The 25,697-nt window shown below is 40.4% G+C and overlaps 2 protein-coding genes across 3 annotated transcripts in view; both read left to right on the top strand.

Annotated features, from left to right (window-relative positions):
• QSER1 (glutamine and serine rich 1) overlaps nt 1–9,994 on the top strand; it is a 52,994-nt gene extending 43,000 nt beyond the window's left edge. For both annotated transcript variants that reach the window (XM_033928066.1, XM_033928065.1), the window contains exons 11-13: nt 6,812–6,964; nt 8,828–8,923; nt 9,821–9,994. In XM_033928066.1, coding sequence (XP_033783957.1) covers nt 6,812–6,964; nt 8,828–8,923; nt 9,821–9,961 — 390 coding nt within the window. In that variant the 3' untranslated portion in view covers nt 9,962–9,994. The remainder of the gene's footprint in view (nt 1–6,811; nt 6,965–8,827; nt 8,924–9,820) is intronic.
• A 1,185-nt stretch (nt 9,995–11,179) lies between these two features.
• Nucleotides 11,180–25,697, top strand: part of DEPDC7 (DEP domain containing 7) — a 30,725-nt gene continuing 16,207 nt past the window's right edge. The window contains exon 1 of the mRNA XM_033928067.1: nt 11,180–11,317. Within this exon, the coding sequence (XP_033783958.1) occupies nt 11,263–11,317 (55 nt within the window). The 5' untranslated portion in view covers nt 11,180–11,262. The remainder of the gene's footprint in view (nt 11,318–25,697) is intronic.

Genomic DNA, 25,697 nt, shown 5'->3' with positions numbered 1-25,697 from the left:
TTTGTAAAGCCATGTTGCCTCGGATCCTCTAACCCATTAGATTCAAGGAAGTACACTATCCTTTCTTTTCAGCAACACTTCCATTATTTTCCAACAACCGAAGTGAGGCTCACCGGCCTGTAGTTTCCTGCTTCATCCCTGTGACCACTTTTATGAATAGGGACCACATCCGCTCTCATCCAATCCCCAGGAATCACTCCCGTCTCCAGAGGTTTGTTGAACAAGTCTTTAATAGGACTCGCCAGAACCTCTCTGAGCTCCCTTAGTATCCTGGGATGGATCCCGTCTGGTCCCATCGCTTTGTCCACCTTCAGTTTTTCAAGTTGCTCATAAACACCCTCCTCCGTGAACGGCGCAGAATCTACTCCATTTTCTCGTGTAACTTTGCCAGACAATCTCTGTCCTTCTCCAGGATTTTCTTCTGTGAACACAGAACAGAAGTATTTGTTTAGCACATTTGCTTTTTCCTCGTCACTCTCCACATATCGGTTCCCAGCATCTTTTAGTTTAGCAATTCCATTTTCATCTTCCTCCTTTCACTAATATATCCTGAAAAAAAATTTTGTCTCCCTTTTTTACATTTTTAGCCATTTCTTCTTCTACCTGTGCTTTCACCAGACGTATCTCTCTCTTGGCTCCTTTCAGTTTCACCCTGTAGTCCTTTTTGCACTCCTCTTCTTGGTTTTTTTTATATTTCACGAACGCCAATTCTTTCGCCTTTATTTTCTCAGCCACTAGGTTGGAGAACCATATCGGCTTCCTTTTTCTCTTGTTTTTATTGATTTTCTTCATTTTTATCGCTCCTTTCAGCTTAGACCACTGTCTTTCCACTTCTCTTATGTCCTCCCATCCTAACAGCTCTTTCTTCAGGTACTTTCCCATTGCATTAAAGTCCGTACGTTTGAAATCTAGGACTTTAAGTATCGTGCGGCCGCTCTCCACTTTAGCCGTTATATCAAACCAAACCGTTTGATGATCGCTACTACCCAGGTGAGCACCCACTCGAACATTAGAGATACTCTCTCCATTTGTGAGGACCAGATCCAATATCGCTTTTTCCCTTGTGGGTTCCGTCACCATTTGTCTGAGCAGAGCCTCTTGAAAGGCATCCACAATCTCCCTACTTCTTTCCGATTCCGCAGACGGAACATTCCAGTCCGCATCCGGCAGGTTGAAATCTCCCAACAGCAGAACCTCCTCTTTCCTTCCAAACTTTTGGATATCCACAATCAGATTTTCTATACTGTTCTCCCAGGGGAACTCAGAATGGTTTACATGCATTTATGCAGCTACTTTATACTATCCTGATATTGTTTTATATTTCTGCAAATGTTAATTGTATTCTTAGTCTTGAGTCAAGATTTGAATGTTTATTTTCCTTGTCCTTTTATTTGATTGGTGTTACTTTGATACTATTTTCATATTAGATTCGTAAACCACTCTAACTGCATGTCAGAAAGGGCAGTTTGCCAACTTCCCTAATAAACATAGACAGAGTAGAACACTTAAGGCACATGGACAGCTTTTGACTTTCCTGAGAATCATAATACTATTTATCATTTCTATAGTGCTGAGAGGCATACACAGCACTGCTAACTGACCCGATTCACTAAACGGCCCACCGTGTGTTTTTCCTCTCGATCTGGCCATGCAAATTAGTAAAACCCCTTGCAAAATAGCCAAGCGATTGATTCACTTACATTGCTTGATATTTGGCATCGGGTTTTACCAATCCTAAATTCCAATTGCTATAAACTTGTCAATAACTGTATTGTTTTCTATATTTTTTTGAAAATTGAGGTTATCTTTTGCCTTTTAAGATGAAAATGAATTTATAACTTCAGTTAGACATAAATAAAATTTACATTTAAGGGTGGGATGGAAGTTCGACGTAAATGATTATATGGCATTTTACCAATTCAGGATAAGGACCTGAAATAACATATATGTTATAAGAGATTCTGTGTACTGAGATTTTTGCCTCCATATGATACTTCAACCTCCTAGTGAACTTATTACTTGGGAGAGTTTTTCTAAAAGTTGGTACCAGGGAAATTTTTTGCCTCCCTGGCAGTGGCGAACCAAGGTGGGGGTTGGGGGGGGAGGCGGTCCGCCCCAGGTGCACGCTCCAAGGGGGTGCACAGCTGGCCGGGTCAGGAACCTCCTGCACTGCTCTAAACAGCATGTTAACGCAGCTGCCGACTGCTCTGGAATAAGTACGGCAGCCACGCTGAAGTGCAGGAAGATCCCACGATGAGTGCGTCTACCGCTTCTGCGCCAGAAGAGATAAGTGATGTCAGAGAGGGGTGGACTAGCAACCGCAGTCATCGTGAGACCTTGCCACAACTCCCTTTGTCTGCCGGCCCACCCCCCTCTGACGTCACTTATTTCTTCCGGAGCAGAGGCAGCAGAAGTAGTCATCGTGAGACCTTGCTGATTTGTATGGAGAGAGAAAGGAGCATAGCAGGGTGGTGGAAGGAGAAAAAGGGAGTCAGGGTGGTATGGAAGCGTGGTGGAGGGAGAGAAAGGGGGCAGATGCTGATGAAAGTGGGGGGAAGGGAGAGGAGAGAGTGAAATGCCAGACCCATGGGGGTGTGGGAGAGGGAAGGAGAGGAGAGAAATGCCAGACCATTGGAGGAGGGAAGGGAAGAAGATGGATGCCAGACCATTGGTGGTGAAGGGAGAGATGGAAGGGGGAGGCATAATGTTTCTGGAAGGGGAATAGGAAAGAAGATGCCATATAGAAGGGGCAGAGAGAGGGTAGACAGTGGATGAAAGGAAAAGAGTGACAAGAAGATGAGGAAAGCAGAAACCAGAGAAGACAAGGTAGAAAAATTTTTATTTATTTTTTTTTTGCTTTAGGGGAGATGCATCGCTATTTCTGTGGTATTGCATTGTATGCAGAGTCCAGCTTCTTGGTGCTTCAGTTTAACCTTTGTCTACGTATTTTTATTCTATCTCCCCATTTACAAAACTGTAGAGCGTTTTTTAGCATTGGCATCTGAGCTGTTACCACCGTGGCTAAAAACCACACTACAGTTTTGTAAAAGGGGGAGGGGTTAGTTTGTGATTACATACTAGGCGAAGGTGTTTTCTGTGTTCTATGTGTTCGAAAAGGCATGGTTTTCTGTTAGAATTGACTGTGTAGGATTGATCTGTACTAGTCTGGCTTGTTTAGATTTACAATGAATGTATTGATGTAATGATGTAAGATGCTGTCTTTTCCTAGGTACACTCTTGTGTGATGTGTGGATTGTTACTAAAAATCATGTTCTTCATACAGATGGGGAGGTGTCAAAAAATGATGGGCCCTGGGTGTGACATATGTTAGGTACACCACTGCTCCCTGGTTTTGACGAAGACCTATTTGCACATTCTCATTTTTCCAGAGCACAGGGAATTTTTGAGATTCCATGTGATGGAGCAACACTTCCAGTTCTTGGCCTTGCCCTTCGGGTTGGCCACTGTGCCACAGACCTTCATCAAGGTAATGATGGTTGTTGCACAAAGTGGGAATACAGGTCCATCCGTATCTGGACAAATTATTTATTGATTTAATTATATTCTTCATATCCTACAATTCTATGCAAATTACAAATTATTCAGGTACTTAAGCATTTTTCCCTATCTGTCTCAGCGGGCTCACACTCTTATTTAATGTACCTGGGGTACTGGGGGATTAAGTGACTTGCCCAAGGTTATAAGCAGTGTGGGGTTTGAACCCACAACCTCAGGGTGCTGAAGCTGTAGTTCTAACCATTACACCACACAGCCCAATCCAGAGACAAACTAGCAATTCACAGAATGATTTCAACTGCTGAAGAAGCTGGGCTGGGTGGTCACTTTGGAAAAACTACCTGGAACTGATACAGATCTTAGAGTAACTGGGAGTTCAGTTCAATACAAGGGAAAACAGTGTTCTTCCTGGAAGCTCACAGAGAGAAGCTTCTGCATCAGATACAGGAGTTTTGGAGTGAGTCTACTTCGATGGCCCGGCATTATTTGCAGGTACTGGGATCAGTGGTTGTGACCATGGACATAGTCCCCTGGGCAATGGTGCACTTGCGTCCACTCTAAGATGCACTCCTTTCCCAATGGTGTCCGCAAAGGGGATATGCTTCAGCAGCTGCCTTGGACAGCAGAAGCTCATTGTAGCCTAGCCTGGTGGTTGGAACCCCAGTCTCACCAGAGGAGTTCTCCTTTACGTCTCAATAGGTGACTCTAATGACAGATGCCAGTCTGTACAGTTGGGAGGCACATTGCAAGGGGTGTCCAAGTTAGGGACACTGGTTCCCTAACTGCTTGGAACTTCAAGCCATCCGCCTGATGCTTAAGGAGTTGGGAGCGTGTTGTAGAACAAAATATGAGTTTTCTCAGATAACACAGTGGTGGTAGCCTATGTCAATCACCAGGGGGGCCAGATGCTGTTTCGATGGATGGAGACTCATCTTCTGGCATTCTCGGCAGTGCATGTGGCAGGAGTAAACAGTGCACAAGTGGATTTCCTTAGTTGGAAGACCCTGGATCCCAGACAGTGGTCACTGTCTCAGGAAGCCATCACCTGCATTGTGAATCGGTGGAGATGCCCAACATGATATATGATGGCATTGGCAGCCAATAAGAAGGCAATCCAGTTCACAAGCCAGGAAGCAAAGGCCTGAACACCTGGTGCAACATTGACCAAATGCAGGTGGTCTTTATGCCTTCCTTCTATGGCCCATGATAGGACAACCTGTGCAGGATTATAGTGCACTAGGGGCCAGTGATCTCAAAAGCACCACCTAATACTACCAAACTTACAAATCACTCCAAACAAAATCAAATTGTACTATATTATAAAACCAATCCTCATTCCCAGTAAAACTTATCAGTGACACCCACTGGATCAAAAATCCACCATACTCATGTTGTTCTTTTTGTGCACTTGATGTAAGTTTGAAAAAGAATAAAGAAATTTAAAAAAAAATCCACCATACTTCAATGATGCACACACCTGCAAAGAAAAAACTATTTTACTTTTACGTTAGGCTATGTCTTTATGGAAAATGGTGTAATTTAAACCATCCTATGTCCACCAAGTCTGTATTTCCCAGCAAAGATTGTCCTGCTTATACTGTGAATGTTACTTGTGTAACCCGTTCTGGGCTCCTTTGGGAGGATAGGCTAAATAAATGAATGAATAAATAAATAGTAACACCAGACTGGCCAAGGTGACCTTGGTATGCAGACCTGCAAAGGGATCAAAGTCTCAAACTTCCCTTTCATCCTTGGCTGTTCATGCACGGTCCAGTTGCCCTGAAGGATCAAGAACACTTTGGTCTTACGGCATGGCTCTTGAGTACACGGCGCTAGAACATAAAGGCTATTTGGATGGAGTGATCTCCATTTCTAGGAAAAAGGTGACTATAGCAGGATATGTGAAAGCATGGAAGTTCTTCCAAACTTGGTGTGCTCAGAGAAGTGAGGACCCGAGCTAGGCACCAATCTCTGTGGTACTCATCTTGCTGCAGGAAGGTCTGCAAAAAGACCTAGTGGTTGGCTCCCTGAAAGTTCAAATTGCGAGGCTCTCCTGTTTTGGGCATAGGATTAATAAGAGCACTCTAGCTGCTCATCCAGATGTGGGCAGATTTTATAAGAGCACATTACATCTTTGCCCTCCAGTGCAACAGCCTTTTCCAACATGGAATCTTAATCTGGTCCTCCAGGCACTGGTGAGAGTGCCTTACAAACCTCTGGAGCAAGCTTCCCTGATGGGCCTCACCATCAAGACTATGTTTTTGGTAACGATTACCTCCACCCAACAGATGTCAGAACTTCAGGTTTTGTCCTGCAAAGATCCATTTCTCAATTTTTCACATTCAGGCGTGGTCTTACTCAGAGTCCCATCTTTCTTACTGACAGTGGTTTCCAGCTTTCCCTTCAGTCAAGAAGTCCGCTTACCTGCCTTCACTCCTTCGGGATTGAGAAAGAGTGATCAGATGTTGAAATTGTTGGAGGCGCACAGATTCTTACTCCAGTATCTAGAGGTTGCAAATGAATTTTGATTGTCAGATCATCTGTTCTTATTGGTGGGAGCTGCCCATAAAGGTCAACTAGCCTTGAAAGCAACAATTTCAAGATGAATCCATAAGACTATTTCTTCAGCCTATATCAGAAGTAGAAAAAGTCTGCCTATACCCATATAGCGTAGCTTCCTCATGGGTGGAATCTTCTGTGGTGTCCTCAGGAGAGATCTGTAGAGCTTATCACTTAGTGCAGATCATGCTCAAGTTAGCGACTTGTTTGTTTTTCACCTTGCAAATGATTAAATTTGTTTATCTGTTATGTTTAATGATATGAGCAGAAAAGACATGTCTCTTGTGGAGTGTCCATGTACCCCTCCCTTTCTATTTCCTTTCCAGGGCTGACCATCTGCTTTAGTACGAACTGAGGAATTGGACAGCCCAGAAGTATGGGAGGTGGAACAAAAGAATGCTAATGAAGCTCCCTACATGAATTCTTGCGAGAAGGGATTGACTACCCACAAGTTGAGGAATGGAGTGTCTTTCTACTAGAAAGAAGATTATCGCGGTAAGAACCTAATTTTTCCTTGACTCTTGTCTCCTTACGTTACAGCCATGCCTTTAACTTCATTAAATGCCAGTACAGCACTATTTCAGATGTTTCCCCTTAATTTATTCTCTTAGATACCAACCTACAAAAATTTTGCTCCATGTGCGCAATCCTGAAGTTTTCCTGAACCACAATATTTTTAAGTATAACTTCCTGTTGAATGGCCTTAGTACTAACTATTCACATTTCTCTATTTTAGCATGCCCTGGAAAGCTTTCCTGAGCTGCGAGTAATTACTCGAGAAGTTAAAACAAAAAGTGGAGGCAGTGCTGTTTCTAAAATCAAAATGAGTGGCAAAAACTATAACAAACACACAATGCAAATGTCTAAAACAAATCCTAAGATGTGCCAGGTAAGCAGCCACCATCAGTTCCAAGAATATTGACTTTGTTCATTGACTGACCTGCTGTTTCAGGTGTATTTCTGATACCATGAACGATTAGACTATTCTACTCCGGGGAATATTTCTCTGTAATGTTATAAAGTTATATATACATACAGACATGTGAGAAGAAGTCAATAATAAGTGTATGTGTGTTTCAGCACAATTTATACTCCATGATCAGATCCTAATCTGACCATCTTTCTTACCAGGGTTAAACCCATTGAATAAATATGTGAGACAAATGGATATACTTTATTCAACAAAAAGATTCTAAAAGTCTGTGTATGAAAAGTTATCCCTTTCCTTCAATAACTAATGGCACCTCCTTGAGCATTTCCTTTTAATTAATCTCCCACTGCCCTTGAGAAATGTTGTCCCATTCACCCAGGCAGAATTCAGCTCTTGATTCTTGAAGGCTGACTTGCATGAAAGTTCACTTCATGTCTATGGCTCCAAACTGCTTGAAAACAATCCTCCTCCCATTTCCTAGCAAACCTTTGGAATAACCTACCTCCACACATCAGATCCCTTGAGGGACTTTTAAATTTCAGGAAAGCTATAAAAACCCCAATATATTAGAGACGAAAAAGATATTAGTCGTTTCAAAACTAATCTAAAAACCCTTCTGTTTAAAGATGCCTTTACCTCCTATATGGAATAATTGCAGTGCAGCAGTCTTTAAAAAAAAACAAAAAAACAACAAACTACCCCTCCTAATGTTTTCTCCTTTCATGTTTCTCTCTTTTTAAAATGATTAATATTGTAACCTGAATCCCTCTTTCCTTCCATCCAGTTGAGTCTGTTGGTCTGTAGGTCAAACCCCCCCCTTTTTTTTTTGATTTATTATTATTATTATTACCTTGTATCTTAACGTATGTTCAAATTTGGATTTTATAGTAATTCGCTTAGTATTTTATTTGTTATCATTATTTTGTATTTTATTGTACATTCAAATTTGGATTTTAATGTACATCGCTTAGTATTTTATGTATAAGCGATTCATCAAATTTCGAATAAACTTGAAACCTACCTAGCCCTGTCTTTTACCCTTTGGAATCCTCTATAGCCCATGACTATATTATTTGATACTTGTAGATATAGGTCACCCATGTATAAATGATGCCCCTACACTGTATAATATGGTGGCCAAATTATCTGTCATGTCTATGCTAGGACACCTGGAATGCGTTTCCAGAGGGTGTGATAGGACAGAGTACGGTATTGGGGTTCAAGAAGGGATTAGATGATTTCCTGAAGGACAAGGGGATAGAGGGGTATAGATAGAGGATTACTATACAGGTCTTGGACCTGATGGGCCGCTGCGTGAGCGGACTGCTGGGCGTGATGGACCTCTGGTCTGACCCAGCAGAGGCACTCTAGATTATATTATTAGACAGATTTCTCAAACTGCACACCATGATTGTTAAATTGTAACCAGTTCTGAGCTCTCTGGGGAGGATATAAAACCTCAGCAAATAAAGAGTGGTACCCAGATTGAGTATAAGAGCTCCCGTTAAGTGGATGAAGGTCAAGTGCCTGAACAGCACTTTGCAAATATGTTCTGAAAATTTAAATATATAGTGTTTTGCTCATTTTTTGCTTTGTATATGAATGAAATGAATATTTATTGGCATTTAGTACCTGCAGACATTGTAGGTAAGGGATAAGACCCATATTTTTCTTTGAAAATGGCTGCAAGGTCCAAGGGTAGGAAAACCCTTCCTGTATCGTGAAATAATTTAAATCGTCACTTATTTCTAAATTGGATGCTTTAGCTTATCTATAGTTTTGCAGTGTAACCTGATAACACAATATAATTTCTACTTACAGGAATTTGCTGTAGAACCTGAGAAAATTCATTTGTACTCATTATATCATTCACTCCAGCATCAAAAGTACCATATATACCTAAGGTGCAAGGAGGAGGTGAGTGTAATGTCTTGTCTTGTCTTGCTTTATTTTAAACTTCATGGAAAAATATTTGAACAGAGCTTATGGCTATTAGTATTCCCAAGAAAAAAAGTATTATTGGGAGAAAATCTAATGCACCTATGGATCTTCATAAAATTATATGCTCGCACTAAGAAGATCACACTATTAAACATGTAAAATATCTCAACTCATAAATATGGGCAGAGGAGCTCTTTGAAAAGTTTGGCGAACTTTTGAATCACTTCGCAGCAAAAAATAGTGCTCAGTTAAAGATTAACACCATCCCATACTGGCAGTGGCGTGATCACACACTTCATAGCACCCCCTGCTTGATCTTGTGTGTTTTAATCCTCCGCTGCCAACTCCAGACTCCGCCCATTCTGTCTTGCGGCATTGGACAGACTACCTGAGTCATAACATCAGGCTCCTCCTCTAGCATATTCGAATTCAAGCTCCTTTCAACTCTTATGTCCATCCTTTCATTCTCTCTGCAAGAAACTGCCCCACCCCCATTAGATTGTAAGCTCTTCTGAGCAAGGACTGTCTATTGCATGTTAAATTTACAGTGCTGCATACGCCTTTCAGTGCTATAGAAACGATAAATAGGGAAAAACGTCAAAAATAAGCCAAACTTTAAGAAATTTTCAGATATCTCCCAATATTTAATAAAATGCAAAAACAGTTGGACAAAGTTTAATACAGTATCTTATCTAACTTTCAAAATACAAAACCAAGTATACGACTCTTGCACAGAATCCATGGGTTGAGAAAAGTTGCACGATGCTTACGTGAGATATTTAGCTTCTTTTCATCTCTGAGTTTACATATCTTTTTATGAGTTGATGTTGATCATTTATACTGTCAGACTAAATTGTGGTTTTCCTTTCTAAGGTCCTTTCCCTTCAGAAAAGAAATAGAGATCTGAGGCCGGAGGAGATATTACAATTGTGCATGAAAAATCGAAAATGGGCGGAGGAGCTCTTTGAAAAGTTTGGCGAACTTTTGAATCACGTGCAGCAGAAGTGTTTGTAAAAACAAATGATGCACATTTCCACCTCACTAATGAGCTTGCCTGCTCACAATGAGGAAATTGCGGTGCTCTCACAACTTCCTGTAGAGATGGGGCTAAAGACACCACATTTGTATCCTTCCCATTTTTTCTTAGGAATGATTTGTATTTTCTATTGGAGAGCATTAGTTTTATTTTTTGACAAGTGATGAAGCATGCACTAAGCATAAATCATTCTTGTATTCTTCTAAGGAGGACACTTAGAATGCTTTAATTGAAACTTTGTCTCGGGTTGAGTGTTGGGAGGGCAGCAACCAGAATCGTCTCAGAATTAGCTTTTTGTACTTTGTAGGTGGAGCTGGCAGGACCTCCTGGGGTAGTGGTGCTCTGCTTTATTATCATGTTCAGGACACTGGACATGGAGTTGGTGCAATCCTATGACTGCTTTTTGTGTCAAATTATATTGTAAGCAATGAGCTAAACTATTTTCCCTGTTTTAAAGAAAGCTATTTTCCTTTGTACTGTCTTTTCCTTTGAAAATTTTTAATTGTATATTTTATCTGTAATTGTATTTTTCACAGAGAAAATATTGTGCTTAGAATTTTCATGTATCTTTGTAATATGCTTCTTCACTGTTTTCCATAACTCCTTAATTTCATATCATACACTATATACTGGGAAGTAGCTTTGCATTACTGTAACCCAGAGCAGCATATTTAGACTAGTTTTGCTTTTCAAGTGTAGTTATTTTCAGATGCACAAACATTTCCTACTTAGCCAAGTGATTTAAATAAGTCACTGCATTCTGGAATGAAAATGATGTCGTGTTAAACATGGCTCGCATATTCATTCTCATTACCTGGCCATACAGTTAGTCCTGGATAATCCAAGTGTCTGAGTGTATATAACCTTATAAAAATGTAGGTATTCTTTATAGCTTATTTAAAATCATTTTTGGGTGCAAAGAAGGTCTTTGGACCTGCACCTTGTACACATTTCCATTTCTCATCACATAGCAGTGTCGGTAGTCTTGAGACTACAAATGTAGCAACACCACTAGGGCATTTCTTTTCTCGAATACCATGCCTTACTCTTTTACAGAGAATACAGATATTTAGTACCGTCCTTTTCGTTTTGCTTTTAATGTTATACTTTCTCTGTTAACTTAAAAAAGTTTTAATTCTGTCTTTATTCTTTCACTTAATGTAGTGAGGAGGGGAAATCGTTTGTGAATGAGATGTGGTTTATGCTGTATCTTGATAATCTCCTGTGCATAAAAAAGAAAAACTGAAGTGACCAAGAAAATTTTTTTGAAATCTAAGAAATGAGTATTGAAATTAATGTTTGGAGCATATTGAAAACTTTTGAGTTCTCGTCAGGTAAACTCTGAAAACTTCCCAGATTATCAGTACATTTAAGGAATAAGCCATCTTTTCAATAGATAGATATGACAATTGGATATTGACTAAGAAAAAAGACATTGTAGAGTTTCACTTCTGTATTCCTCCCCCTTCAGTTCTTCAGCAGCCTGGCTGTGAAATCAAATGCTGTTGAACACAGGTGGCTCATGTTTTCTCATTTCAGATACATGACTTGGCCCACTTTAACAAAGTGAATCTTAGATGACTGAAATTGTGCTTTGATGAGTCCTCTAAATTTTGTCAGTTCTGGCTGTGGACTCAACAGGATATGATAGTAAATGCATTCTGCTTTTAAAGGTAACAGTAGAGAATGACACAGGGAAAAAATTTGTCCCCGCGAGCTCGGTCCGTATCTCCGCCCCATCCCCACAAACCGTCTGATCCCATCCACACAAGCCTTGAATAGTTATGATTTTATATTGAACTTATTTTATTAAAGTATAAAAAGAAACAAAATTCTATACAATTGTCATTTTATAAACAAATAATACAGAGCAAGGATCAACAAAACCCCTGTCTCCCCTCCCCTTCACGTATATCCTCTCCATTATGGAGAAAATTGAATAAGCCAAATTATTACAGAATGCTACACAGAAATATCATGCTAACAGAATACCCCAGTGTAATGGGAGTGCAACTAGGACAACTGCCCCTTGGTCAGAGAGCCCTAAGTCAGCTGGCCTGGACTTTGTGGTCCCCAGTTATGTCTAACACCAGCTCTAGCAGGATACATATTCCAAATCTGATATATTCTAATCACAAAATAAAAAATAAAATTATTTTTTCTACCTTTTGTTGTCTCGTCATTTTATTCTTCAAATTATGTTGGTCTCAGGTGCTTGTCTGTTTTTTTTTTCTTTTTCTCTTAACCCACTTGCCAGGGCCTCCTGACCATTTGACATTTCTTCTTTCTCCATGCTCACCATCCATCCATCTGTCTCTGTGTATGTATTGTTCCCCATGTTCAGCATCTCCCTTCTTTATGTCTCCTATACGTCCCTTTCTAGTATTTCCCCTGTGCCCATCTCCCTGCCTTCATCATTTCAACATTCTATGATCCCCTCCCCCTGTGTACAGGGAGTGGGGAAAGAGAGAGAGATCCAGGGTGCATCTCTCCTACTCCCTCTACTGCCACATCCAAATTTCTCCCTCTCATATCCCCTGGATCATGTGCAGCATTTTTCACCATTCCCCACCAGCCCCATGCCCAACATTTCTCCTTCTATCACCATGCCACACCTCTCCTTCCATCACTATGTCCAACATTCTTCCCCCTTGCATCCCCTTTAATCTGTCCCTCTGTTCCCTCTTCACCATCATATTCAACATTTCTCCCTTTCATCCTTCTCTTCCCCATGTATCTCTATCTCACTCTTCTCTCTCTATGCCCAACAATTTTCCTCTTTCTTCCTTTCCCCATGTGCACCATCTCTTTCCCTCTCACTTACACACTCATGCCCAACAGTTCTCCCTTTCTATTTCCTCCCTTGTGTCCCAAGTTTGTGTCCTCCTCCTTCCCTTTTAAGCCTTTGTCCCAAATTCGTGCCCCCCCCCATGTCCCAACACACTCCTTCCTCCCCCCCTTTCTTCCTTTGTCCCACATTATCCCCTCCCTTATTTGTTCCCTTTAGGGCTGTCCAGCTAGGCATGCCCGCCGAAGCTGACATGAGGGCTTCCCTCTGATGTCAGAGCTGACAGCGGAGGGAAGCCTTTCTGGTCAGCTGGGGATCCCAGTTACCTTGACTGACCTCCTTCCAACTTGGCGGCTGCTTCTTGTCTTCAGCGACATTTGTTTGCCGGGACAGCGTGCATGTGGCTGACCCAAAGGCCATTGGCAGCTTGCAAGAGCTGCCACATGCTGTCCCAGCAAACAAGTGCGGCTGGTGCTGAAGACAAGAAGGAGCAGCCAAGCTGGAAAGAGGATGATCGAGGTAACTGGGATCCCCGGCTGATCAGAAAGGCTTCCCTCCGATGTCAGCTGGAGGGGGGCCTGTTTATAAATGGAATCCCTGGCGGCAAATACATTGGGTGCGAAGATGGGGGACTGTTCCACCCACAATAGGGAGGGGGTGTGGCTGATGGACTCGCGGGGGGGGGGGGACTGCTGCTGCATGCGCGATCGCAAGAGGAGCTGCTGATCCAGAGGGGAAGGAAGGGAGACAACGCGGCAGATCCTTTACTGCAGGGACAAGGCCATTCGCTCCACGGGGCAGTGAATGGCCTTGTCCCTATACCTGCGGCAACCAGTTAATTGTTTCCCCTGTTCAGGCGGGTCACCGTGTCATTCTCTAGGTAACAGCTCTAAAATATGAGAGAGTAAGGTGGGGGGGAGGGGGATATATGTGTGGTCTTCCCACTACGTTTTAAAAATCTGCAAGTTATAAATCCAAAGTATGTAAAAAATGATTAACTGAAGCTACAGAATATTTGCAGCAATGTTAATAAACATGTGTAAAAGAGTTTTGGAAAGATTGACATTGGGGATAATGGCCCAGAGCTGGATCCTTTGCTCATTGTTTTCAGACTAGCTGAATGTATGCTGCTTTGAATTCAAACACATTTTTGTGCCATATGTACTGTTCTTAAATACATTAAAACATTTTAATTAAAAGTTTGTGGTCATTGGTTTATTATAGCTAGAGGATTATCTTACAAAGATTTGTGAAATATAGTCTGTCTTTCTAAATATTAACATGATTAAAATAATTGGAAAACTAGCTTTTTTCCTTTAAATTTTGGTACATCGGAACAAAAATTTTTTTTCCTTTCACTAAAAGGTTATAGAAATAAAAGAATCAAGGCTTGCTCTATAATTAAGTCATAGGCATGCCCCAAGTACAAAACTTAGATTGTGAGCCTCTAGGGACAGAGAAAGTACCTGCATAGAGCAGTACAGAAATAGTGATTATTAGAACTAGAGAATACTGCCCCCCAGTCATACAATTAAGCATAGTGACTTGGGTCACTGGATGTCACTGAAAAGTGGCCACTAGTACAAGGTGCTTAGCCAGCCATTTTGTCAGGCTCAGGAACAGATTAAATAGTCCTGTGACACTTTGCAACAATGGGAGGGGGGTGTATAAAGATTACAGAAAATGGAACTGAACCAGTGGGAGACTGTTCTCTCAAGTGAAAGTCTTTTAGTCATAATAGCAGCAACTTATGATTGACTAAAGCAAAGGCTGCAGAGAGGTCCAGTGAAACAAGTGACACTTGAGAAATACATAAATCTCACTCATAATAGCTACAAGACTAGTTTTAGTACCAGGGTTTGTTTTTTTTTCTAAATCCTGACTGATGAGGGGAAAATGTGTATAGACGTTGAGAATATTTTTTTCTCTGAAGTCCTTAAACTGCAAGAAGATTGACAAAGGAATATTAGAAACAGGTCTTTAATTGCCAGGAGAAGATGAATCTAAATTGCTTTTATCAGTGTGGCCTTAGATCGCCCCCAAATATATTCTCATGCAGGGTTGCAACACCGCTGACCAATGCAAGTCAATTACATCCAGCTCCACCAACCCCCTTCAGACCATGCAGTGGGGATATCATGGAAGTGAGCATTTCCAGCTGCATGTTTATCATCTGCAGTACAGAGATATGCATTCAACCTTGCAGCTCTTTCGTCTTAAGCTTGAGTAGAGACAGTGGCATACTTAGGGTGTGTGACACCTGGGGCCGATCATTTTTTAACACATATCCCCAAATATAAAAAGGGATCGGAGGAGCGGCACCCAGGGTTCCTGAGTCTGCGACAACCGATATCAAAGAAGCTGGATTTAAGAGCTCCACCAAGTTGAAGAAAAGGCCGGAGAAGATAATGCTGGAGGAGGTATGGGAGGCTGTTACTGTCTTAGAGGAAAAATTGACTGAACGTTTAGATAAAGTATTCCAACTCCTTGAGTTGGTTCAATTACATATTAAACAGGGGACTTTACTGCTAAGGTTGACTCCCAAGTCAAGGAATTTGGAAAAGTTATAGAAGGAGTTAAAACTGTTCAAACAAAGTTGGTAAAGGACAACTTGAATATTCACCAGAGAATGGAAAGACTGGAAAATATGAAAGGCAATTGAATTTGAGATTTTTGAATTTTCCTCAATCTGCTTTATTATAACTCATAGAAATGCTGAACAAAATTTCTGAGAGAGGTCTTGCAAATTCCTGCTGAATCCATGCCTCCAATAACAAAAGCTTATTATATTACTTTGGGTAGTCCACTGAAAAAAACAATACTGTCTTGTTGGAGAATAAAGCTACCCTTATTGCTTCATTTGCACTAGAGTTGATAGGAATTGGATACTCCGAATATATTTCAGATTTAAAGATGTAAAATTCATGGGTAATTCCGTTATGATATTTCCTGACCTTTGTAGGTCTACTCAACAGCGGAGAAAGGCTTTTTTAGCACTTAAACCTCTGGTATTGGACCTCAAAGGGATCTTTTTCTTGCAATTTCTATGCAAATGTATTATTAGAGTAGAAAACTTTTGCATTAAGCAGGGCAGTTTAAAATGACTTCAGTTAATACGGAATACTGCAGCTAAGCTCATTTTGATCATGTTTCTCCTTTGTTGATAAAGCTTCACTGTCTCCCAGTTCGCTTTAGGATCCAGTTTTAAATGCGCATGCATAATCTTCAAGCTTCTCTTTGGAATATTTGATCCTTTTGTCCCCTTATATTGGAATACCCTTAGATTTTGCCATTTGAGAAACACACAAAGCCTATGTCAATCTTCCCTTCCTTTAAGGGAATTAAATCTTCTGGGAAGCTCAGTCGATCTTTTGTTTTCAAGTTTGTAGAGATCTGGAATGAACTTCCCGACTCCGTTAGGCTTTTAGGCCAGCTGCAATTATTTCGTAAATTCCTGAAAACTTTGTTGTTCTCACAATTTTTAAATGGTTTTACAGTCTCAACAAAATGATAATATTATAGTTTTCTTATGTTTTTCTTATGTACTTTAGTTTTTAATTAGTTCTTCCTTCTCCTATGTTTTCTGCTATGTACTCTAGTCTTAATTATATGTGAACAAAGTTGAGCTCCACTGGGAGATGACCCAGTATATAAGCCAAAGATTAGATTAGATTTAATCCTCAGCATTTGAAAAATTTCTTGGAAGCCTCTAGTTCCAATAGTAGTCTCTACACCCTCAAATGTGAGTAATGTGGAGATTAATGAAACTTAACATGTAACCGGACAGTTATAAATCAAGTCTTGCATGATAGTTTTCCTTTATTCTGTTTTTTTTCACATCTTTCCTTAGTCCTCTTTTTAAAAACTTCCTTCTTAATGAGGTTTAAATAGTGACTTATGTAAATTTGATTGGATATAGATTTCTTTATATTTCATTTCAATTGTAAGTCTATTTTCTATGTCAAGAATTATGCTTGTAAAATTGAAAATTTGAATAAATAAAATATAAAAATATGTATTAAAATTAGTCCAATAAAAATATTACCTTATTTTCATTTTCTGTTTATAAATGTTTATCAATACAGCTACAATACTACTTTAGTCTAAAGCAACAAAAAATGTATTTTTTCTACCTTTTTGTCATCTCTGGTTTCTGCTTTCCTCATCTTCTCTTCACTCCTCATTCCATCCAGTGTCCGCCCTCTTTCTCTGTCCCTTCCTTTTTTCTCTTTCTGTCTCCACTCCCCACCCCATGCACTGGCATCTCTCCTCCTTTCCATCCCTCCTTCCCACCCCAACCCATCCCGTGCTCTGGCATCTGCTTCCCTTTCACCATGGGATCTCTCTTCTTCCATCTTTTCCTCCATGTTCTGGCATCTCCTTTCCTTCCTTTCCCTCCTTCTTGATAGTCTGGCATATCAGTCCCCTTCCCTCCCCCCATACCTAGTCATCTCTCCCTCCCCCTCCATGCTCTGGTATCTCTTCTCTTTCCTTTCTCTCCCTCCCTGGTCTGACATCTGTCACCTTTCCTCCCCCTCCATAGCCTGTCATCTCCTTTCCTTCCCTCCCCCCATGCCCTGGTAACTCCTTTCCTTCCTTCCCTTCCCTATGGTCTGGCATATTTCTTTTGTCTCCTCTCCCTTCCCTGGTCTTCCTTCTCCCTTCCTTTGTCACCCTTCAGTTGATAGCACAATGTTCACAATTCGCTGCTCTTGTCGGCATCGGGCCTTTCTCTCTGCCGGGTCCTGCCTTCACGGAATATTGGGTTCCTCCTCTTTCTTGGGATGGAGCACCTCTGCCCCTAGTTCATCCTTTGGAACAACCCTCCCTTTGTCCAGGGATTAGAATTATGATCAGATCTGTCCTTGTTCTCAGGTTTCTCAATTGCAATTACATTTAAAAAAAATTTTTCTTTTCTTGTCCTCTAAATTGTGCATGCAGTGCCTTGCATATATCAGAGTATTAACAGACAACGTTGACATTGGATAGTACTTCAGGGAATATGCCCTGTACAAATGTTGAAACTGCAAGTTGTGCCGAGTGTATTGTCTGGATCAGTGATACTCCACAGCATTACAGTAGTATTGATGCTTAGCATCTAACATTATACTGTTAGATGACTGATTTTGATTGAACATGGTCTATAAACCTATAATCAGATGCTGGCAAGGCCAAACTCAAAAGAATGAAATGGGTGAATAAAAATGTGGGGTCCTGCCCACTTTTGCCCAATATGTTAATATAGTTAAAATGCTCTTATAATATTGAGGGTTGATGGCATATAAGGTGAATTGATTTGTTTTGCTTTTGTCATTTTCTCCTTAGTTTTTAATGCTGCCAAATTCTAATTGAAATTTTGTGAGCCCTGCTGAATATGAGAAATAACTCCTGTAAGCCTGAGGGCTATTTTGGACCAAAATACAAGAAGTTTTAGAACTCAACAAACATTTCTTTAAAGTCGTATGTATTTATTTAAAAATTTTATCACCCGCTTAAAACCTAATTCGCAGGGTGCCTCAATCCCAGTCAGATTGCAAGAGGGATAGATACTGAGCTGAAATTGTGGCTCCCTCTGTTATCAGTGCCCTGTTCGGTAGAAGAGGGAGACTTGAGAGGGGAGATACCAGATCACAGGTGTGTGGAGGGAGGAGAAAGATACCAGATTACGGTTGCCACCACAGTCACTTGAGCCGACTTGCTAAGAGGTTTACAACATCATTCATATGAAAGTCGTACAAATCCCACTGCTGCTGTTCTCTGTGACTTATATCAAGTCACTTAACCCTGCTAATATTTATATTTCTATAGCACTGAAAAGCGTATGCAGCCTGTTCATGCAAAAGAAGAACCTGCTCAGAAGAACCTACCGTCTTTATTTTTTTTTTTAAATATTTTATTTATTAATTTTTCATTCTTACAATAATTGAATCACACATAATATAATTAATAGTTACAACACAGTTGAAATTACAATCAATACATCATATCATAAATGATATAACCCTCCCCATTTTCACATTTCTTATTTGCAAAAAAATTATATATATCCCACCCCCTCCCTATATACCTACTGCCAATGTGCTAAGAAAACTGATCAAGTGGAATATTTAGTCAATGGTTCCCAAATTTTCTTAAAATTGTGAAGATTCCCTTGTTGTAGCGCTAATATTTTTTCCATTTTGTATATATGACAAACAGAGTTCCACCAGAATGTATAATTTAATTTGGTATAATCCTTCCAATTTTGAGTTATTTGTTTCATGGCGACTCCTGTTAATATTAATAGCAGCTTGTTATTATTTGCTGAAATCGGACTCTGAGTTCTCATTGCAGTGCCAAATAGTATGGTATCATATAAGAGTCCTACATGATTTTCTAGTAATTTGTTAATTTGGGGCCAAATTAAATTCCAAAAGGCATTTATACAGGGACAGAAAAAAAATTAAATGATCTAACGTCCCTACTTCTATTCTACAATGCCAGCATCTATTGGATCTAGTACTATCTACCGTCTAATTTGGATAGATGGAAGACATATAGGGGGTTGGGGAGGTTTTTGTTTGTTTTTTTTGCAAAGAGTGATAGAATGGACATAGGTAATTTTATAGTGAGTGGGAGTTAGGAGTTGAAAATGGGCTTTTAGCTTAGATTTGAATACTGCTAGAGATGGTGCCTGACGTAAAGACTCAAACAGTTTGTTCCATGCAAATGGCACAGAAAGATAGAAGGGACAAAATCTGAAGTAGGCAGAGGAGGAGAAGGGATTTGCCCGATAATTGTGGAGAGAGATTGAGGGGCTGCAGCATGAGTCCACTTGTAGGTCAGTAAGATGAGTTTGAACTCTATTTAGAAATGGATGGGGAGCCAGTGAAGTGACTTGAGGAGAGGGCGTGGAATATAACACAGATTGAAGGGGAGAGAGATGGTTGAGTGGAAGTTGCAGTAATCTAAGTGAGATGTGATGAGAATATGGATAAGGGTTTTGGAGGAAGAAGAGACAGCTTTAGGAGTTTGTTGGGTCTGAGTGGAGAAGGAGAGAGAGGAGTCGAAAATGACCCCAAGGTTACGAACTGACAGTCCATTGCCTCAGGTTCAAACTTATGTAGTAACCACTGAAACTGAATGTAATACACTTCAAACAAATACGGAAAAAGGTTTTCCTCTCTTATTCCAAAGAACTATCATGTTGCTTTACCAGTTGCCGACCTTTTCTTGTAACCAAGTGCAAACTTGATAGAAATCCGATTTTTATTTCTTGGAATGAAAACTGCTGTAGGTAGAGGATCGTGACCTGCTTAGAGTTTTAAAAAGGACAATCCTGGCACTTATGGTTGACATTATAAACCACAATATTAGTTCATCAAGAGCTCATTTAACTGATATATGACTATATGTAATCATCGAAGTCCCTCAGATTACCACACTGACGAAACTTGGGTGGTGGTCTTTCTCACCAGAACTATTTAATCAGTGTATTCAATTTTGCTTATTACTTCTTTAAATCTTTTTTTATTTATATATAAAAATACCCATACTTATATCATCTGTGTTTTCTTATATTAAATATAGAACTGTATAAATGCACTTAGCTTTTCATTAATATGATTAGTCTTTGAACAGTGTCTACCTCATTCCCCACTGACGTGTTTCATCCTTCATCAGGGTCGGGGAAGATACAGCAACTGCAAAGAAAAAGGCTAGTATTAATTCTTCATTATATTATGTTTACCAAAACCCATATTAATCGAAATTTGTCTTACCAGAGCTTTTCAGACACTCGGCATAAAGCTTCCAAGTATTAAATTTAGACTTCTCACATGGCCGCGGCGTACTGAGCTACCTTGATGTAAGGAACCCCCCCGATCACGTGAAGGCTCAAGCACCAATCAAAGACAGATAAAGTTAAACGGCTGATGTCATCCAATCATTAGTTTCATTCAACCTGGGGGGAAGCATAGTATTAAATTCATACATCCATCTTAATTCTTTAAGATTTAAAGTGCGCTCGATGTTACCACAGATGATATAAAAAAAGATTTAAAGAAGTAATAAGCAAAATTGAATACACTTGATTAAATAGTTCCGGTGAGGAAGACCACCACACAAGTTTTGTCAGTGTGGTAATCTGAGGGACTTCGATGATTACATATAGTCATATATCAGTTAAATGAGCTCTTGATGAACTAATATTGTGGAGTTTTATAAGACATCCGTGGAGTTAAATGACAAGGGGGTGCTGAAAACTTCTCAGCCTGCCCGTGCCCAACTTCCTAAATGCTGAGCATTATTTCATTAAGTGCCAAGTTGACATTGTTTCAGATCATTGATTGAACCATATCCACGCCATTCTCTTCTTGGTTGGGTTGAGAACTTTTCAGCACCACTTTGTACAGAAAGACCAAGAAGCAGAGCTGGGAAAGGTGTTACCTAAATCATGGTCATTTTTTTACCTATGGACGTTCAGTTTGATTCCAAGACAAAAATGATACAAATATTTTCACTCTTGGAAGAGGGGTATTCTTAACTAACATTCTAAAGATAGAAGAGTGTATGAAAAAGACCTTAATTACTACACTTCCTCAACAAAGGCTTTTAGAGTCATTTCAATCAAAAATAGGGTGATTTTGTTCCTATTTTAGTCACTATATTTGATTTTTTTTAATTGCTCCAGATGTCTCAAGTTGAACCAAAAATTGCCAAACTTCTGTAAAGAAAAACAGGTTTAGTTTTGCATATACCAGCTCAAGACACTGTTGTGTAGGGGTAGGTAGCCCTTGTAACACACACAAAACCACTCCTCCATTTCTGCTCAATCGCTTCTTGCTGGGTGGTTCCTCAACTTTGTTTTTAACATGTTCTAATGCTTTATTTTGGTGGTCCAGGACTAAAGGTGTGCAGAGGTGACATCATTTATTTATTCAGTTTTCTATACTATTCTCCCAGGGGAGGTCAGAACGGTTTACAGTAGTTGTTCACCCAGAGAGTGGTAGAAATCTGGAACGCTCTTCCGGAGGCTGTTATAGGGGAAAGCATAAGGTTGGATAAGTTCCTACTGGAACAGAACATACGCAGGTAAGGCTAGACTCAAATAGGGCACTGGTCTTTGACCTAAGGGTGGACCACTGGTCTGACCTAGCAGCGGCAATTCTTATGTTCTTGAAACTGTGGATGTAAATGTTTTGTACATTGCTTAAATTTAAGCGATTCATAAATTTTTTTAAAATAAATTCAGGTACTCAAGCATTTTTCCCTGTCTGTCCCTGTGGGCTCACAATCTTTCTAATGTACCGGGGGGGGGGGGGGGGGGGGGGGGGGGGGGGTTTAGGTGACTTGTCCAGGGTCACAAGGAGCATCATGGGTTTGAACCCACAACCTCAAGGTGCTGAGGCTGTAGCTTTAACCATTGTGCCACACTGGTCTCCATCCTCATTTGTCCCAGTCAATTTGGATCCATTCCCCATCATATTGCTCCTGTCCCATCTCCATACTTGAACCCACATTTGAGTGATCTTGTAATTCAAGACAAATATTTTCTTCTTAACACAAACAAGTACATGTAAATAAGCTGTTTTCTTAAATGTCAAAGACTACAATGTCCACTGAGTTGACACTAGAGGTGTGTAGATAGGCATAATCTAGAGCAGGGGTAGGAAATTCCAGTCCTCAAGAGCCCCAGGCAGGTCAGGTTTTCAGGATATCCACAATGAGATGGATTTGCATGCACTGCCTCCTTGAGATGCAAATCGATCTCATGCATATGCATTGTGGATATCCTGAAAACCTGACCTCCCTGTGGCTCTCGAGGACCGGAATTTCCTACCCCTGCTCTAGACCCCTTTCCCATCACCACTCCATCCTTGACATAAATGGATGTTTTGTCACCAATACTGTGGATTCCTATGGACCTCACTTCCTCCAACTGTAGCCTCAACCATCCCTCTAGAATATCTGCAGATTTAAAAGCACCACCTTCACTTGCTGAATCCCCTTATCACTATTTCCTTCTCCTTTGCCTGCTTGATGCCAGACATTTAGGCTAGAAGCAAAACAGCCCCTGGCAGCCGTATGCCTTATTTAATTCAGTAATTTCACAGACCTTTATTGCTGTAGCGTAGCTACTTCTTGCCAGGATATGTAAGTGAGGCATTGTGGACAATGTAGTCTTCCTCATGCTGCAGCTGTACAAGCTGTGTCTCTACTGGCCTGTCTCCTGCAAGATCCTCCTTCTCACTTCCTGGTCATTTCTATACCTTTGCCCTGACAAGGTCAGCATGGTGTGACCTGGTGCTAAGCTCTGTTCCTCTTGCCTTGGGTGCTTCTTTCTGTCCTTTTGCTCCTGCCTATATCAGCTACACATGGCTGGCACCCACCTTTGATTAGAAAACCGTCTCTTCACCCTAAGCATCAGACCTTATGCAAGAGTAATGCTGCATTTCTTTCCTGGCACCTGGAATACTTTATTGTTCTGTCTTTTCCTCATTCCTGCTCTTCAAACCGTCACTTATTTCTTTATGATCATTACATAACAAAGTCACAAGGGAGAGAGAAGGAAGAAATATTTAAATCTACAAATCATTACAGAACATATTTGTCTGTACAACATCACAATTCCACATTTTATTTTCAATAACAGACTCGTTATCGAACGGGAATCTCTCTAATTGATCAGGTTAAAACAACCAAACATACGACACCTTTAAATACGTAATCATACACTTGGCTGGAAATTTAAGAACAAAAAGTAGCACTCAAAACCAAAACTCAAGATTAATACTGAAGAAATTGCTTGCTCCTAGCTTGGGTTGCTCTAAAAACATCGGAAAACATTTGCAATTTCTGGCCACAAAACAAGAAATCTTTTTTCAGGAAATAGTTTTTTAGAACTGAACTCGTATCATTCTCTGAGGGTGGGGGGAGGGGGGGGTAGTGTGATCAAATATCTCATCCTGAGTAGTTTCTTAAAAGGCAGTTAAATTATCTGACACACCTCCCCCCTCCTCTACATTCTTCCTACTTGGGAGATAGAAACATCTACTCAATACAATAGTTTCAGCATTATTCAAAATTAGAACCGCTTTAAAGTATCATCTAAGCAGTATCTCTGCGGCAGGGGCCCTCAGGAATGGAATTGGCTACCTTTGTATATAAGAACATAAGAAATGCCGCTGCTGGGTCAAACCAGGGCTCCATCATGCCCAGCAGTCCGCTCACGCGGTGGCCCTTTGGTCAAAGACCAGCGCCCTAACTGAGACTAGCCCTACCAGCATACGTCTTTGTTCAGCAGGAACTTTTCTAACTTTGTCTTGAATCCCTGGAGAGTGTTTTCCCCTATGACAGACTCCAGGAGAGTGTTCCAGTTTTCTACTACTCTCTGAGTGAAGAGGAACTTCCTTATGTTTGTACGGAACCTATTCCCTTTCAACTTTAGAGAGTGCCCTCTCGTTCTCCCTACCTCGGAGAGGGTGAACAACCTGTCCTTATCTACTAAGTCTATCCTCTTCAGTACCTTGAATGTTTTGATCATGTCCCCTCTCAATCTCCTCTGTTTGAGGGAGAAGAGATCCAGTTTCTCTAATCTTTCACGGTACGGCAGCTCCTCCAACCCCTTAACTATCTTAGTTGCTCTTCTCTGGACCCTTTCGAGTAGTACCGTGTCCTTCTTCATGTATGGCGACTAGTGCTGTATGCTCCATGTGAGGGCACACCATTAGAAAGCAATGTAATTTTGATACTGTTAAGAAGTTACTGAAGAGACATCTATATGTAGCATGAAATATGGGCATTAAGATATCTGTGATGGTGTAAGTAATGATCGCTTATTTATTTTTTTATATGTATTTTTCTTTGTGTATGTTTAAATTGTGAGCGACCTTGGGAAAGGCGGGTTATAAATAAAACAAAAACACTGGAAAATTTGAAGATTAGAAGCTCTTAGGTGGTTTTCCATTACCTTAAACCACCTATGCAACCAACGATTATCCTTGATTGCTAAGGAACTAGTCTGCTGTAATAAACCAATTTAAAATTCCATTTTTTTTTTTTTTTATTTACTTCTAGGGAATTAATTTTTCATCTATATCCTTAAATTTAGATACAACTTGCTCAGAAAAAGTGCAAAGTTTTTGCACAGGAACCTGTAACAATATCTCAGACCTCTTAACCATTTTCCATATATCCAAAAGTGTTAGTTGTTGAGGTATAGCTTCATTAGAAGAAATCTCAGTAGGAAATGATACCGACTGAAATTTGGATTCTAATAGAGGTGATGCCAATAGTGGTTGATGTAGTGATTGATCTGGAGCGAAGTGAGAGGCTGGTGGAGCCGGAGAGATCCTCTCCCTGAAACTTATTGAAGCATCTGATTAATTTTGCACAAGGGGAGAGGAAGAGCTAGGTTTCATCACTGTTATTAAATGTTTCTCTATAGGTCCTGGTGTAACGGGTACTTGTTGGCAAAATTTTGGCTTAACCTTATGTTTCCCCATTAAAAAAAAAACTATAATTCAGTCAAATTTATCAAACCTTATTTGATGCTCTGTCAAGGCACCAAAGGGGTTTACACCTGCCTGGCATGCAACTTGATTTTATATTTGGCATCGGCTCCTCTGGGTCACATCAGCGGGCAGTCAAAAACTCAGATGACACTGTGCCAAAACTGCCAAATACCTCTTTTCCTCCATGCAATTTGCACTCCTTCATCTATTTCTACGTCTGATTGAAACCAAGAAGACTGCCCCCAGAAGCTGCCAACTTCTCAGAAACCTATTTATTCAATAAAGCATCATTTAGAAAATGATAAGGAATTTCTGCATGTGAGTTAGTATGCTGATGGTTTAACTGTCTGCTAAGTATATCCTTAGGTCTGGGACATGGCTCCTTTCCACATTTCCACCAGTATCTGTTGCCCCATTCCATTGCAACTCATC

The sequence above is a fragment of the Geotrypetes seraphini genome, chromosome 19 (assembly GCF_902459505.1).
Source record: "Geotrypetes seraphini chromosome 19, aGeoSer1.1, whole genome shotgun sequence".
NCBI lineage: Eukaryota > Metazoa > Chordata > Amphibia > Gymnophiona > Dermophiidae > Geotrypetes > Geotrypetes seraphini.
The sequence above is the reverse complement of the archived record's forward strand: the minus strand, read 5'-3'. Positions and strand labels throughout refer to the sequence as shown.